General features: G+C 41.1%; 1 protein-coding gene across 1 annotated transcript in view; it reads right to left on the reverse strand.

Moving 5' to 3' along the window:
* Positions 1-12238, reverse strand: part of Ppp2r5a (protein phosphatase 2, regulatory subunit B', alpha) — a 45061-nt gene that overhangs the window by 16480 nt on the left and 16343 nt on the right. The window contains exons 2-3 of the mRNA NM_144880.4: positions 4010-4206; positions 181-282 (exon numbers count right to left, since the gene is read on the reverse strand). Coding sequence (NP_659129.2) covers positions 181-282; positions 4010-4206 — 299 coding nt within the window. The remainder of the gene's footprint in view (positions 1-180; positions 283-4009; positions 4207-12238) is intronic.

Here is a 12238-nt window from a genome sequence, read left to right on the forward strand (position 1 = left end):
GGTTCTTACCATGCAACTGAAACTGGTTTTGAATTCATGATGTTCCTGCCTCAGTCCCCCAAGGACTGGGTTACAGGCAGATGCCAGCACATGCAGCTTAAAACTCAAATACTAAAAACTCCACAGGATCAACAGATTGTTGACATGTAAACATTGTTAATACAGACTAATAGCTCATACCTGTATGTGAGGCCAAGAGGCCTCAAGTGTGGGCTCATCCTCTTCCGGGTCAAAATCTGGATTATCACTTGGAGGAAGTGTCCGGAAGATGTTAGCACTGATCTGAAAAGAAATTAAGTTTGGACTCATATTCTCTGCTGTATAAGTGAATTTAACAGTGAGAAATAAAACATTCTAATACCATTTTATTACAGAAAGGTAAAACTATAAATTTTGTTCAGCTCTATAAATCTCTTCAAGACATAAAGGGATACGTGATTCTCTACGGAGTAACTGACTTCCTTAGACCTCAAGCAGCTAACGATCACAGATCACCTCCAAATGCTTTCATCACCAGCCACTCTTTTCAAATCTTTTCTTAAAACAGAATCAGGGAGGAGAAGAGAGGGGATCATGGGCAAGAGGCAAAGTTAAAGTTACCAACTTCATCTATCTTTAATTTGGTCATTCTACAACTCCTCCCATATTTGAATCCAGCTATGGTCCATAGCTGTAACAAAAACACCCTCCCTGTTATTATAGTCACAAAACCTCATGATGGTTTACCTATGTTTTAATACTTTGAGATCTGAGACTTTAAAAACAAATTACCCTTAAACAAGGAAGGGCTCTGAGATTCATTTTAGAGCCAGTGACATACAGTGTTTATAATTTCCTCCTCTGTATCATCTGTGTCAGCCAGGTCCCAGGAAACCACACACATCCTTTTCTCACCACCAAAAGCTACACTATGGTCCCAACCCACAATTCTTTTGGGCTTTTTTTTGGAACTCACTATATAGACCAGATTATTCCCAAACTCACAAAAATCTGCCAGCCTCTACCTCCACAGTGCTGGGATTAAAGGTATGCCACTATTCCCAGACTATTTCTTCTAAGACAAATGAACAGACCAGATCAGATAGCTTAGTAATGTTTAAGGGTGAGCTAGTTAGGAGATGATTATGGTGAAGGGATGACTGTGGTGGGGGGATGGCTATAGTAGGGGGATGGCTGTTGTGGGGGGATGACTCTATATTGGCGGGATGACTGTAGTGGGGGATGACTGTAGTGGGGGGGATGGCTGTAGTGGGGGATGACTATAGGGGGTGGTGACTGTAGTGGGTGATGGCTGTAGTAGGGGGATGGCTGTAGTGGGGAATGGCTGTAGTGGGGGATGACTATAGGGGGTGATGACTGTAGTGAGGGATGACTGTAGTGGGGGGATGGCTGTAGTGGGTGATGACTGTAGTGGGGAATGACTGTAGTGGGGGATGACTGTAGTGGGGGGATGGCTGTAGTGGGGGATGGCTGTAGTGGGGGATGACTGTAGTGGGGAATGGCTGTAGTGGGGGGATGGCTGTAGTAGGGGGATGACTGTAGTGGGGGGATGGCTGTAGTGGGGGATGGCTGTAGTGGGGGATGGCTGTAGTGGGGGGGATGACTATAGGGGTGATGACTGTAGTGGGTGATGGCTGTAGTAGGGGGATGACTGTAGTGGGGAATGGCTGTAGTAGGGGATGACTATAGGGGGTGATGACTGTAGTGGGGGATGGCTGTAGTGAGGGATGACTGTAGTGGGGGGATGGCTGTAGTGGGTGATGACTGCAGTGGGGAATGGCTGTAGTGGGTGATGACTGTAGTGGGGGATGACTGTAGTGGGGGGATGGCTGTAGTGGGGGATGACTGTAGTGGGGAATGGCTGTAGTGGGGGGATGGCTGTAGTAGGGGGATGACTGTAGTGGGGGGATGACTGTAGTGGGTGATGGCTGTAGTGGGGGATGGCTGTAGTGGGGGATGGCTGTAGTGGGGGGGATGACTATAGGGGTGATGACTGTAGTAGGGGGATGACTGTAGTGGGGAATGGCTGTAGTGGGGGATGACTATAGGGGGTGATGACTGTAGTGGGGGATGGCTGTAGTGAGGGATGACTGTAGTGGGGGGATGGCTGTAGTGGGTGATGACTGTAGTGGGGGATGGCTGTAGTGGGGAATGGCTGTAGTGGGGGATGACTGTAGTGGGGGGATGGCTGTAGTGGGGGAATGACTGTAGTGGGGGGGGATGACTGTTTGAAATAAACTACTTGGGCAGGAAGGTAATACAAGTGATGTACAAATAAGTTTCCAGCTATTCTTAACCCCAAGGAGGCAATTATCTAGAACTTCATCAGTCACAACTCAAAAAGTTTTCTTTTTTGAGACAGGGTTTCTCCATGTAGTCTTGCTGGAACTAGCTCTGTAGAACAGGTTGGCCTCAAACTCAGAGATTCATCGCCTCTGCCTCCTGAGAGCTGGAATTAAAGGTATGTGCCACCAGGCCCAGCTTTCAAAACCAAGTTTAAAGGTAAAACCAGTAACCATGTGATAGGCATCTGCTTCACACAGAGTAACAGAAGTCTCCTAATTGTTACTAGCAAAATGAAAAGCTAGCTTTGTGGCCCCCAATAAAATAACATGTAATAAATGTCCAGAAGTATGTCAAAGGGCTAAGTTGATTAGATGGCTCATACTTAGAAATTAAACAAAAACAAGGAAAACCACATCTTTTTATTTGAGTAAAGAGATTAAATCCCAGAATAAATATATATGGAATTATAGAATAATCTGAATAAAATAGTTACTCAGTTTATTTTCAGTTAAAATAGAGTATTTTCCATCAAAATTCCTCAATAAAAACCACAGGAAATCAGTTAACAGAAGGCAATAACTTTTAGTCTTGAAATTTTAATAATAAAATAAAAATAGGAAGTCCATCAGCATTTAATATTTACATTCCCTTTTACTATCTGTGTGAGTTTAGAAAGCTAATTTTACTTTGGTTAACGTTCTCTCTAAAGCTAAAACAAATAAACATCAACAACAAACCTACTAAAGCATTAATTTCTGATCTACAAATACAACACACATTCCTAAGTTCCTTTGACAGGGATAAAAAGAAAACCATCCACATAATGTAAAGGCAATTAAGTCAGTATTTTTAGTTCAGCTATTTGGACCTTATAAAGTCAGGAGTAGAATTTTCCACTTACAGATTCATGTCTGTGCTCAAACTGTTTGCTTCAGATTCTGGCTTCTGGACTAACAAGGCTTGATAAGAAGTACTATTTAACTCCTTATAGGTTGAATTACAACTAAAATGTTATAATCTATAAACGTCCTAAATGGGATTTCTCTGAAGCTGGAACTTGCGTAACTCCCTTACCCACTGCCTACACCTGTGTGTCTCGTTTTCTCTGCCCCCCTTACAGTTCCCAGTGACTACTCGCTCACACGCTATGATCTGTATGAACTTGCGTTTACACTGTTGGTTATTTTTAAGATTTTAGTTTTAGTTACATGCATGTGTCTGTATGTAGATGTGCACCTCAGTGTAGGTGCTAGAGGTATCCTCCTGGAGCTGAGCTATTAAAAGTCAGAGAGCTGCAGGTTGGGAACTGAATCCCAGTAGTCCTATACAAGAACAGTATGCTTGAGCCTACATTGCGTTCTAAGTTTAAGGTCTACTGTATCCAAAAAGGTATCCAAGAGCCACAATACCTACCAATTTCTCAAACTCCTATAACCAATGACCATATCAATGAAACAGATAATCTTTCAAATGGGCTTTTTTGAGACATAATCTCACAAAGTCACCATGACTGATGTGGAATTCACTATGTAGGCAAGGCTGACCTACAATTCACAGAGATTGACTACCTCAGTCTCTGAAGCGCTGGGATTCAAGGTGTGCGCCATGCCTGGCCCCAGGGGGAAGTTTTTAAGAACATTCTTTTGGGCATGTTAGTTACTGTACATACGCCTCAGATCTTTGCACTTACATTAATCTGAGGAATAGAAATCTAGAGGCTTACCATTTTTACTATATCAGAATACGCTGATTCAACAATTACACCACGATTAGTTGAAACATACTCAACCAGTTCATTCAGCGTCGCTCTTTTAATTTCTTTGCTCTTCAAGTCTGAGACAGAGTCCATGAAATCAAACAGTACACAGCACTGTTGTAGCTTCTGGCAGAAAAGCTCTTGCTGTTCATTTGAAGTGGCATCTATAAATAGAAAGAGAAAAACTCTGAATAAACCAACTTGAATGTTACTTTGTGGTTTTTTTTAAAACATGATTTTGTAGATGCTATTTGCATGTATACAGTCCTCTAAGCGATTGAGTAGTAAATCCAGGCAGCTGTAATATTTTCGTACAAGGATTTACACTAGGCTGTTCTTGCTGTCTACAATCAATCAATCGGATATTACTGATCCTAACATACCTTTCTTGTGATCACCTCAATCAATTTAGATGCGTATCATCCCTTATCTAGATTTTCAGTCACAACTGGCTACTCATTCATAACTAATTATTCATTTTTGATTTATTATGTAAGCTACTTAAAAAGTTAAGACTTTCCTAAGAGAATCAATACTACCGTACTCAATGAGATCCTCAATAATTTAGAAAATGAAGCCTCTGTATTATGTCAGAGTACAGCTGCCTATGCTTAAAGTCCCCTTTCAATACAACCAAGCCTGCCTCTCCATCCTGGTGAAACCATAGCCCTTGGGGCTCCTGAAGAGCACAGGCTGGCCCTGAGCCCAGAATGCCCATGTCCCCACCATAATCTTGGATACTTTACTCACTGGCTCCATTTTGGTCTAAGTCCTTAATCAAAGATTTTCCTAATAGATCAAACTAAACTGGTTGGTAAATCCACCTTTACCCTAAAGTATTTTAGGTGTGTATCTCTGTTGCAGTATTTCTTGTATCACATGCTAATTATATCTTGTATTTTTAATTCTCCTTATCTATGAGGTCTCCCAAAGTAGGAACTACATGTTCTGTCATTATGCCTATTGCTTCCCTCTTCCCTCTAATGCATCCAGTAGAGCCTGGAACATAAATGATACCTTTTTTTTTTTTTTTTTTTTGGTTTTTTTCAAGACAGGGTTCTCTGTGTAGCCCTGGCTGTCCTGGAACTCACTTTGTAGACCAGGCTGTCCTCGAACTCAGAAATCTGCCTCCCTCTGCCTCCAGAGTGCTGGGATATTTGCCTTCAGCTTGTTACAAAAACAAGGTTTACAGTTGATCCTAACAAATGTATCACAGTTTTTTTGTTCTTAGCATTAAAAAATTACATTTAGACTCTAGACTTTCAAATCTATCAATAGGAACCTTCTAGTCCCTCACTTATCTAAGTCTCCTGAACCGTTACCGAGGTTGTGTTTCTAAGATCAGATATCTAAAACTTGATACTTAGGCTCATGTATGTAAAATTGCTTGCCCATCAAAAATCAGTTCCTGTTTTATATAAAGATACAAAAAGAATCTTCAAAAAGATTAAAATCTCACCACAGGTATCTGCAAATGGGTGTGTGCACACATGTGTGCGAGTGTACATGTAGGGGATTTTCTATGTCCCCATGTACGGGTGTGTGTGCATGTGTATGACGATACATGCAGTGGACTTTGTGTTCCCATGAGTTGGTGTGGATGCATGGATGTGAGTGAGCCTGGATTTGCCAATTTGTTGAGCTGTCTGGCCGGCAAGCTCCAGGGACCTCCTGTCTCTCCATCTCCTCAGTGTTGGGACTAAGTGTGAGGAATGGAAATTCAACTCAGGTTCTCATGACTCCATGGCCCATCTTGAGCCATCTCCCTAGCCCCGCCCCCCCATTTCTTTTTTATTATAGCAAGTGTGAATATTTTAAAGACCAGCAAAATTTACATGACTTCTGGAGGGACTGCTAAAAACTACAAATAAGTTTTGAATGTACTGTATTAGCCTTCTGTGGCTGTGCTACTAAAAGTGTCTAAGACAGGTCTACACCCACAACTAATCATCTCTCCTGCTCTGTCCCAGAGCCAGCACCGGTCCCTGTGATGTGAAGCTGAGGGACAGTAAATAACATTTTTATTATTTTTTTTATTCAATCATCTTTTAGGGAACTACTCTGAAATGGACATATGTTAACTTTTTTTTTAAAAGAATCATTAAATTTGCAGATAAAACCTGCCTGAGCTCTGGAATGAGACTTCACCTACTGTGGAGAGAATGAGGCAGCTCTGACTGACGCACACAGCCAGCAGTCGGGCCTACTACCCCTGCTTGGTCCAAACACCAGCAGGTGTTCAGCAGCAGAGCTTGCTCTTCTCTGCAAACTCGGTGACATCTCAAGGGCCTTTTCCTTAAACCTTTTGGAGTTTTCTGTTAAATAGTTAATTTCAATTAGTTAATGGCATTTCCTAACACTGGTACCAAGCTCTTTAGTTTAAAAATATAGGAGATAAGACATCTTTGCTTTTTATAAGCTCTCTATCAATGCTAAGCTTTTCAGAACACATATGTATTGCACACTTTTGATGATGATGACTGTAACCCTTTGTAACTTGTAGAGAAAATCCTCAGCATCCTTGCAGTCACTCATTTACTTAAAAAAAAAAACAAAACTCTATCCTTCAAATATAGCTGTATCTTTATTCAAGAAGACGGTACCTCTGTATCCATCTTAATCTTCTGTGTCTGTTCCCGGGCACTGAGCACAAGGCTTCACACAGGCTAAGCCAGTGCTCGCTCTACCTCTGAGCCCTGTCCCAGCGCTTGCGCTGCATCTTGACTGTTACTATCATTAGATTCCATTATAATGATGATTTGGGGATAATAGGTGCCATCTTTAGAAGCTGACTCAGTTCTAACAGAGTCTTAAGATATTTTTGAGCATTTTTTCTCCTGATACTGGAATGACTACAAATTCACGCTTTATCCTCTTGCACATGTGACCACCACTCATAGGCAAGTCCCGCCCTCTCTCCCCTCGCTCTCACCACCACACACGACACCAAGTTTCTTATCTGCAGGACCAAGTCTCTCACTCAGTGCCTTCCTTAGCTATCAGTGGTGAAGAAGCTGCTCCTCCACACATTCCTCTTCTGCCCAAGTGCATGCAGCTAAAAATAAAAGCCTTCTTCCTTTATTTGTATCAGGTATTTCTGTCAGAGCAACGGGGAAACTAACACATTGATGGATATTAACTTCTTAAAAACATATAAATGAACCCTGAGTATATAAGAGAAGGGTATTTAAAATAACAGGGAGTATGGTTTGAATCTGAACTGTTCCTACAGGCTAATGTGGTCCATTGCTGGTGGTGTTTCTTGGCCTGTGGAAGCGTTGCAGCAAGGGGCCGAGATAGCAGAGATAGGTGACTAGGGGTGGGCTTGTGGGAGCTATACCACTTCTGGCTCCGACTCGTGTTGCCACTTCCTGTCTGTCCTGACACAAGCGAGCATCTGGAGCCACATGCTCCCATTATATGGCCTTCCTGGCTGGGACAGACTACAACTCTCTGAAACCATGAGCTACAACAAACATTTTCTCCCTTAAATTCTTTCTTTTTGACACAGTGATGAGGAAAGTTCAGTAATACACCGGTGAACTCCACTTAAATGATACAACGAAGCCAATCCTACATACACCTGCAGAAGTATTTTGATCTCTCCCAAGTATTTACCAAAGAGCAATCCATAACTATTAGATGTACAGCAAAGTCAACAACTTCAATGCGTTAAGGTTTTTATATTGCCTAGGGAAGAATATTATACGACCTGTAATACCAAATTGTGCTCATCTTCGGTAACATCCTCAGAGCTAAGGCTACTTTAAAGGACTCCCCTGGAAACCATCACTAAGCCAGCAATAAGAAGGCACTACACGATATTATGAACAGTACAAGAGAAACTGCACAATCAAGGAGCGAGCTATAAAGAAACACATGTGCTGTGCCTTTGCGAAATACATAATTAATTTAAACTTGGCTTGAATATGAGTTTTAAAAATGCATGTAACTTTTCCATCTTATTATGATTGAAATTTGATTTCACTAAAGACTTTACCACTGTTAAAAATAAAAATCCCTGTGACAAGCAGGAGAGACTAAGACAGTTCTGGAGAAATAAGCGTTTCCCCTTTGGAGATCCATTACACACCTTCAAAAACTCTCCCGAAGCCCTGTCAGGTGTTTCCTAAACTCCTCATTTTTTTTTCCCCCAAATACCCAGCTTGAGATGTACCAGGCTCACACTCTAAAAACAACAACAACAACAAAACACTGCCCTAGAATACTGGTTTTCAAAGTATGGATTGAAACCAACCAGACAGTAGTATCATTCTGATGGGTCACAACTGGAGTTAAGCAAACAAAACAATCAGAGGCCAATGTGACAGTATTATTTCAGTGCACTGTATTTGAGTCCTCAGTTGTAAAGCAAGATGTGCTTCATATGATAGTATGTAGTTTAATAAAAGTTTGAGAGATACCATTCCACAATATGTAAAATGCTATAATTATCAGGAGCTGGGGAACAGAAGAGAAGCACCCCCCAAATTAAAATACTAAAAGACCCCAGATTAGGCAGGCCTAAGATGATATAGTAAACTGGTAATGAAGCTGAGATTCCAACCACTGGAATGCAGAGAACAATGCTATCAATGGAGCAGCCGATGTTCCTTTAAACAGTGGTCCTCAATTTGTGGGTCTCAACCCCTTTGGGGGTCAAATGACCCTTTCACAGGGGTCACCTAAGACCATAGGAAAACAGATAACGATTCACAACAGTAGCAAAATTACAGTTATGAAGTAGCAATAAAAATAATTTTACGGTTGGGAGTCTCCACAACCTGAGGGGCTGTATCAAAGGGTAGCACTAGGAAGGCTGTGAGCCACTGCTCTAGACAAAGAAGCCGCCAAGAACGGCCCAGACAGGGCCCTCTCCTACTCTCGTGTCACATGTCTCTATGCATCCATCACTCTCATTTTGCCCCACCTTTACGACTTCTCTCCCCTTTCATGATCTCTTCTAGTTTCTCTCTCCCCGGCCCCCAAACCTGGGCTCTGCGTACGAGTAAAACAGTGCCTTTCTGGCACTGGAGCTTTCTCCTAATGATTCCCTGTCTCCTCCTTTCTTCTGTACATGCCAGAGCTTCACTGCTTCTTTATAAGCTATATGAAGCTAGCCTTGATTGTCAATATTAACTGAGTCAATTAATTCCCAAGTAACTGGACACACCTCTGAGGGATTTTTCTTGACTGGGTCTTCTGAGGTCAAAAGATTGTTCTAATTCTGAGCCACAGCTTCTGGTTGTATACCACAAAAAAGTACATGGAAGAAGGAAGTTTTGCTCTTTGCCTGCTTGCCCTCACTCTAGCTGGCAAGTTCATCTATCCTGTTGCTGAGACGTTACACACACACACACACACACACACACACACACACACACACACATCTCTCTCTCTCTCCTCTCTCTCTCTCTCTCTCTCTCTCTCTCTAACAACTTACTTCTTCAGGACACCAACTAAAAGTCAGCCTTGTGGATTCAACTACCAGATTATATTTGGCCTTTCCTTCAGGAAACAACCATTGTTGGACTAGCTGGACCACAGCCTGTAAGCCACTCTGGTAATTTCTCTTTTAATATAGATTCATTTTATCAATTCTGTTCCTCTAAAAAAAAAAAAAAAAAAAAAAAAAAAAAACCCTAACATAAGGTGAATAAAACCACTGTATCCATGTACTGCGTTCTTTGTTTGATAGATATCTATGCTGGTTTCATTTTCTGGCTACTGTGAATAGTGGAGCAGCAATAAACATGGGTATGTAAGTCAACTCTGTAATATGCTGAGTTCAGAGTCCTTTGGGTACATACCAAGAGTGGATTAGCTGGTTTATAGGTAGCTCTGTTTTCAGTTGTTTGAGAGAAACTTCCACACTGATTTCCATGTGACTGCAGAAATGTGCCTTCCCACCAGCAGTGAATAAGGATGCCCTTTCCCAAAGCCCTGATAGATAGCATTGGCGGCCATTTGTTTTCTTGTCAGCCATTCTGGCAGGGGTGAGATGGGCTCTCAAAACAGTTTTAATTTGCATTTTCCTGATGGCTAAGGATATTGAACAATTTTAAAGTACTATTGGCCGTTTTATTCCTTCTATTGAGAACTATCTATTTGGCCACGAGTCCATGGACTAACTGGATAATTTCTGTGTGTTTAATATTGCAGCTCTCTTTACATATTTGGGCAAATCTCCAGGCTGATGAGTAGATGGGCAAGACTTATCTCTCCCCACTTTCATGGAATTCTAATTATGCCAATTCCCAGAATTATTTCCTGGGCTGTTGGGTTCCTGCCTATGATCTATCATGAAGTGCTTTACTTCCAGCAGTGTCAAAGTCAAGTCTTACTAACTGAAGGCCTCTGATCCAGCCCAAGTCGATTACAGTGCAAGGTAATAGATATGGACCAGGTCCCATTCTTCTATATGTGGAATCAGTTTTTCTGGCTCTGTTGCTAAGAAGACAATCTTTTCTTCAATCTCTATTCTTTATATCTTTGTCAAGAACCAAAGTTAGTCAGTTTCACATTAGAACATGGGCAAAAGGTCAAGAAATGATTGTTAGTCAAAAAACAAAAACAAAACAAAACAAAAAAAGATAGGCTTATGTCCCTGGCACAAATCTTACATGGTAAATATACATTATTTCTATCCATATATTTTAGACTTCAATCTGCCAATATTTGACTAAAGATTTTTCATTTATGTTCATAAGGCACATTGCTCTGCAATTTTATTTTCTAGTAATGATCTTTCTTAATTCAGACTCAATCAAATAGACACATACCTACTGAAATTTTTGTTTCTTCTTGTGTCAGTTTTAGAAAGCTATTTACTTCAAGAAAATTTCCCATATCCTCTAAAATTTCAAATGTAAGTGTATAACTTTGTATCTGGAAGCTATGATATCTTAGATAAAATGTACTAATTATTACTATAAACAAGTTAAAATTATAGTCAAGTCAAAGATAAGAATTCCTCAGATCAGGGCTGGTGAGATGGCTCAGTGGGTAAGAGCACCCGACTGTTCTTCCAAAGGTCCAGAGTTCAAATCCCGGCAACCCCATGGTGGCTCACAGCCATCTGTAACAAGATCTGATGCCCTCTTCTGGAGTGTCTGAAGACAGCTACAGTGTACTTACATATAATCAATAAATAAATCTTTAAAAAAAAAAGAATTCCTCAGATCTACCTGCTTCCTCAATGTTCAGTTTAAAATAACTGTTTAGTCAAGTATGGTGGTACATGCCTGTAATTCCAGCATTTGAGAGGCAGAGCAGGAAGAACACCAAAAGTTCAAGGCTAGTCAGGTCTACATATAGTCTACATGGAGATCCACGATAGGCAGGGCTATGTAGAAAAACCCCTTTTCTAAATAAATAAATAAGGTTTTAAAATAAATAATAAAGCATCATTTAAAGACTATGAATAGGCCCAAGGGCAAACAGCAAGTGAGGAAACACCTATCTAAGAATATCTATGAAAACTCAAGGCACTAAATAGCCCAGTAGAAAAACGTTCAACTAATATGAACAAGGCCTTGGGTTTGAGTCCCATGCCACAAATAATTTATGAAAATTTAGTAAGCATAATCTAAATGAAGACTGCTCCTTTTCCCTTCGCCCAGTTAGGCAGGAATTCTATTAAAAAAACCAGAGGCTCTCTCTACTTCAATCTTCCTGACAGCCTTCCTCAGGTACTAACAGACACTGGTACTTCTATCACCAAGTTAGGTAGAGAGGTGAGAGTTCCCTTCTTACTCTACTCATACCACAGAGACTGTACTTTTGGGCAGCACCACTAAGAATATGACCCCAATCACCCTACCCCTGGCATTGTATGCAAGATAAAAAGACCTTAGGCTACTACCTACAGGTTACCCTTGCATAAAGCTAGCTCTTCTTTCCCAAAGAAATCTTTAGTTTACAAGTACTCTCAGAAACAGCAGGGGCTATGATGGAAGGGAATGATAGAGAATTCTAGATTCACCAAGAACTCATAAGCCAACTTACTGTCAGAAGAGACCTGTAAAAGGGAAGAGCTTTTAGTATGTAGAGGAGTCTTTTGGTATGAGAGTCATGTCCACACCCTTCCTACTTCCATCCCTACCCCTCTGTCTGGAAAAGTACAGCCCATGGGTTAACAAGAAGGGGGAAAAGGGCACAGCATACTTAATTGCTTCTGAGAGTTCACACTAGATC

Source organism: Mus musculus, chromosome 1, assembly GCF_000001635.26.
Source record: "Mus musculus strain C57BL/6J chromosome 1, GRCm38.p6 C57BL/6J".
Lineage (NCBI taxonomy): Eukaryota > Metazoa > Chordata > Mammalia > Rodentia > Muridae > Mus > Mus musculus.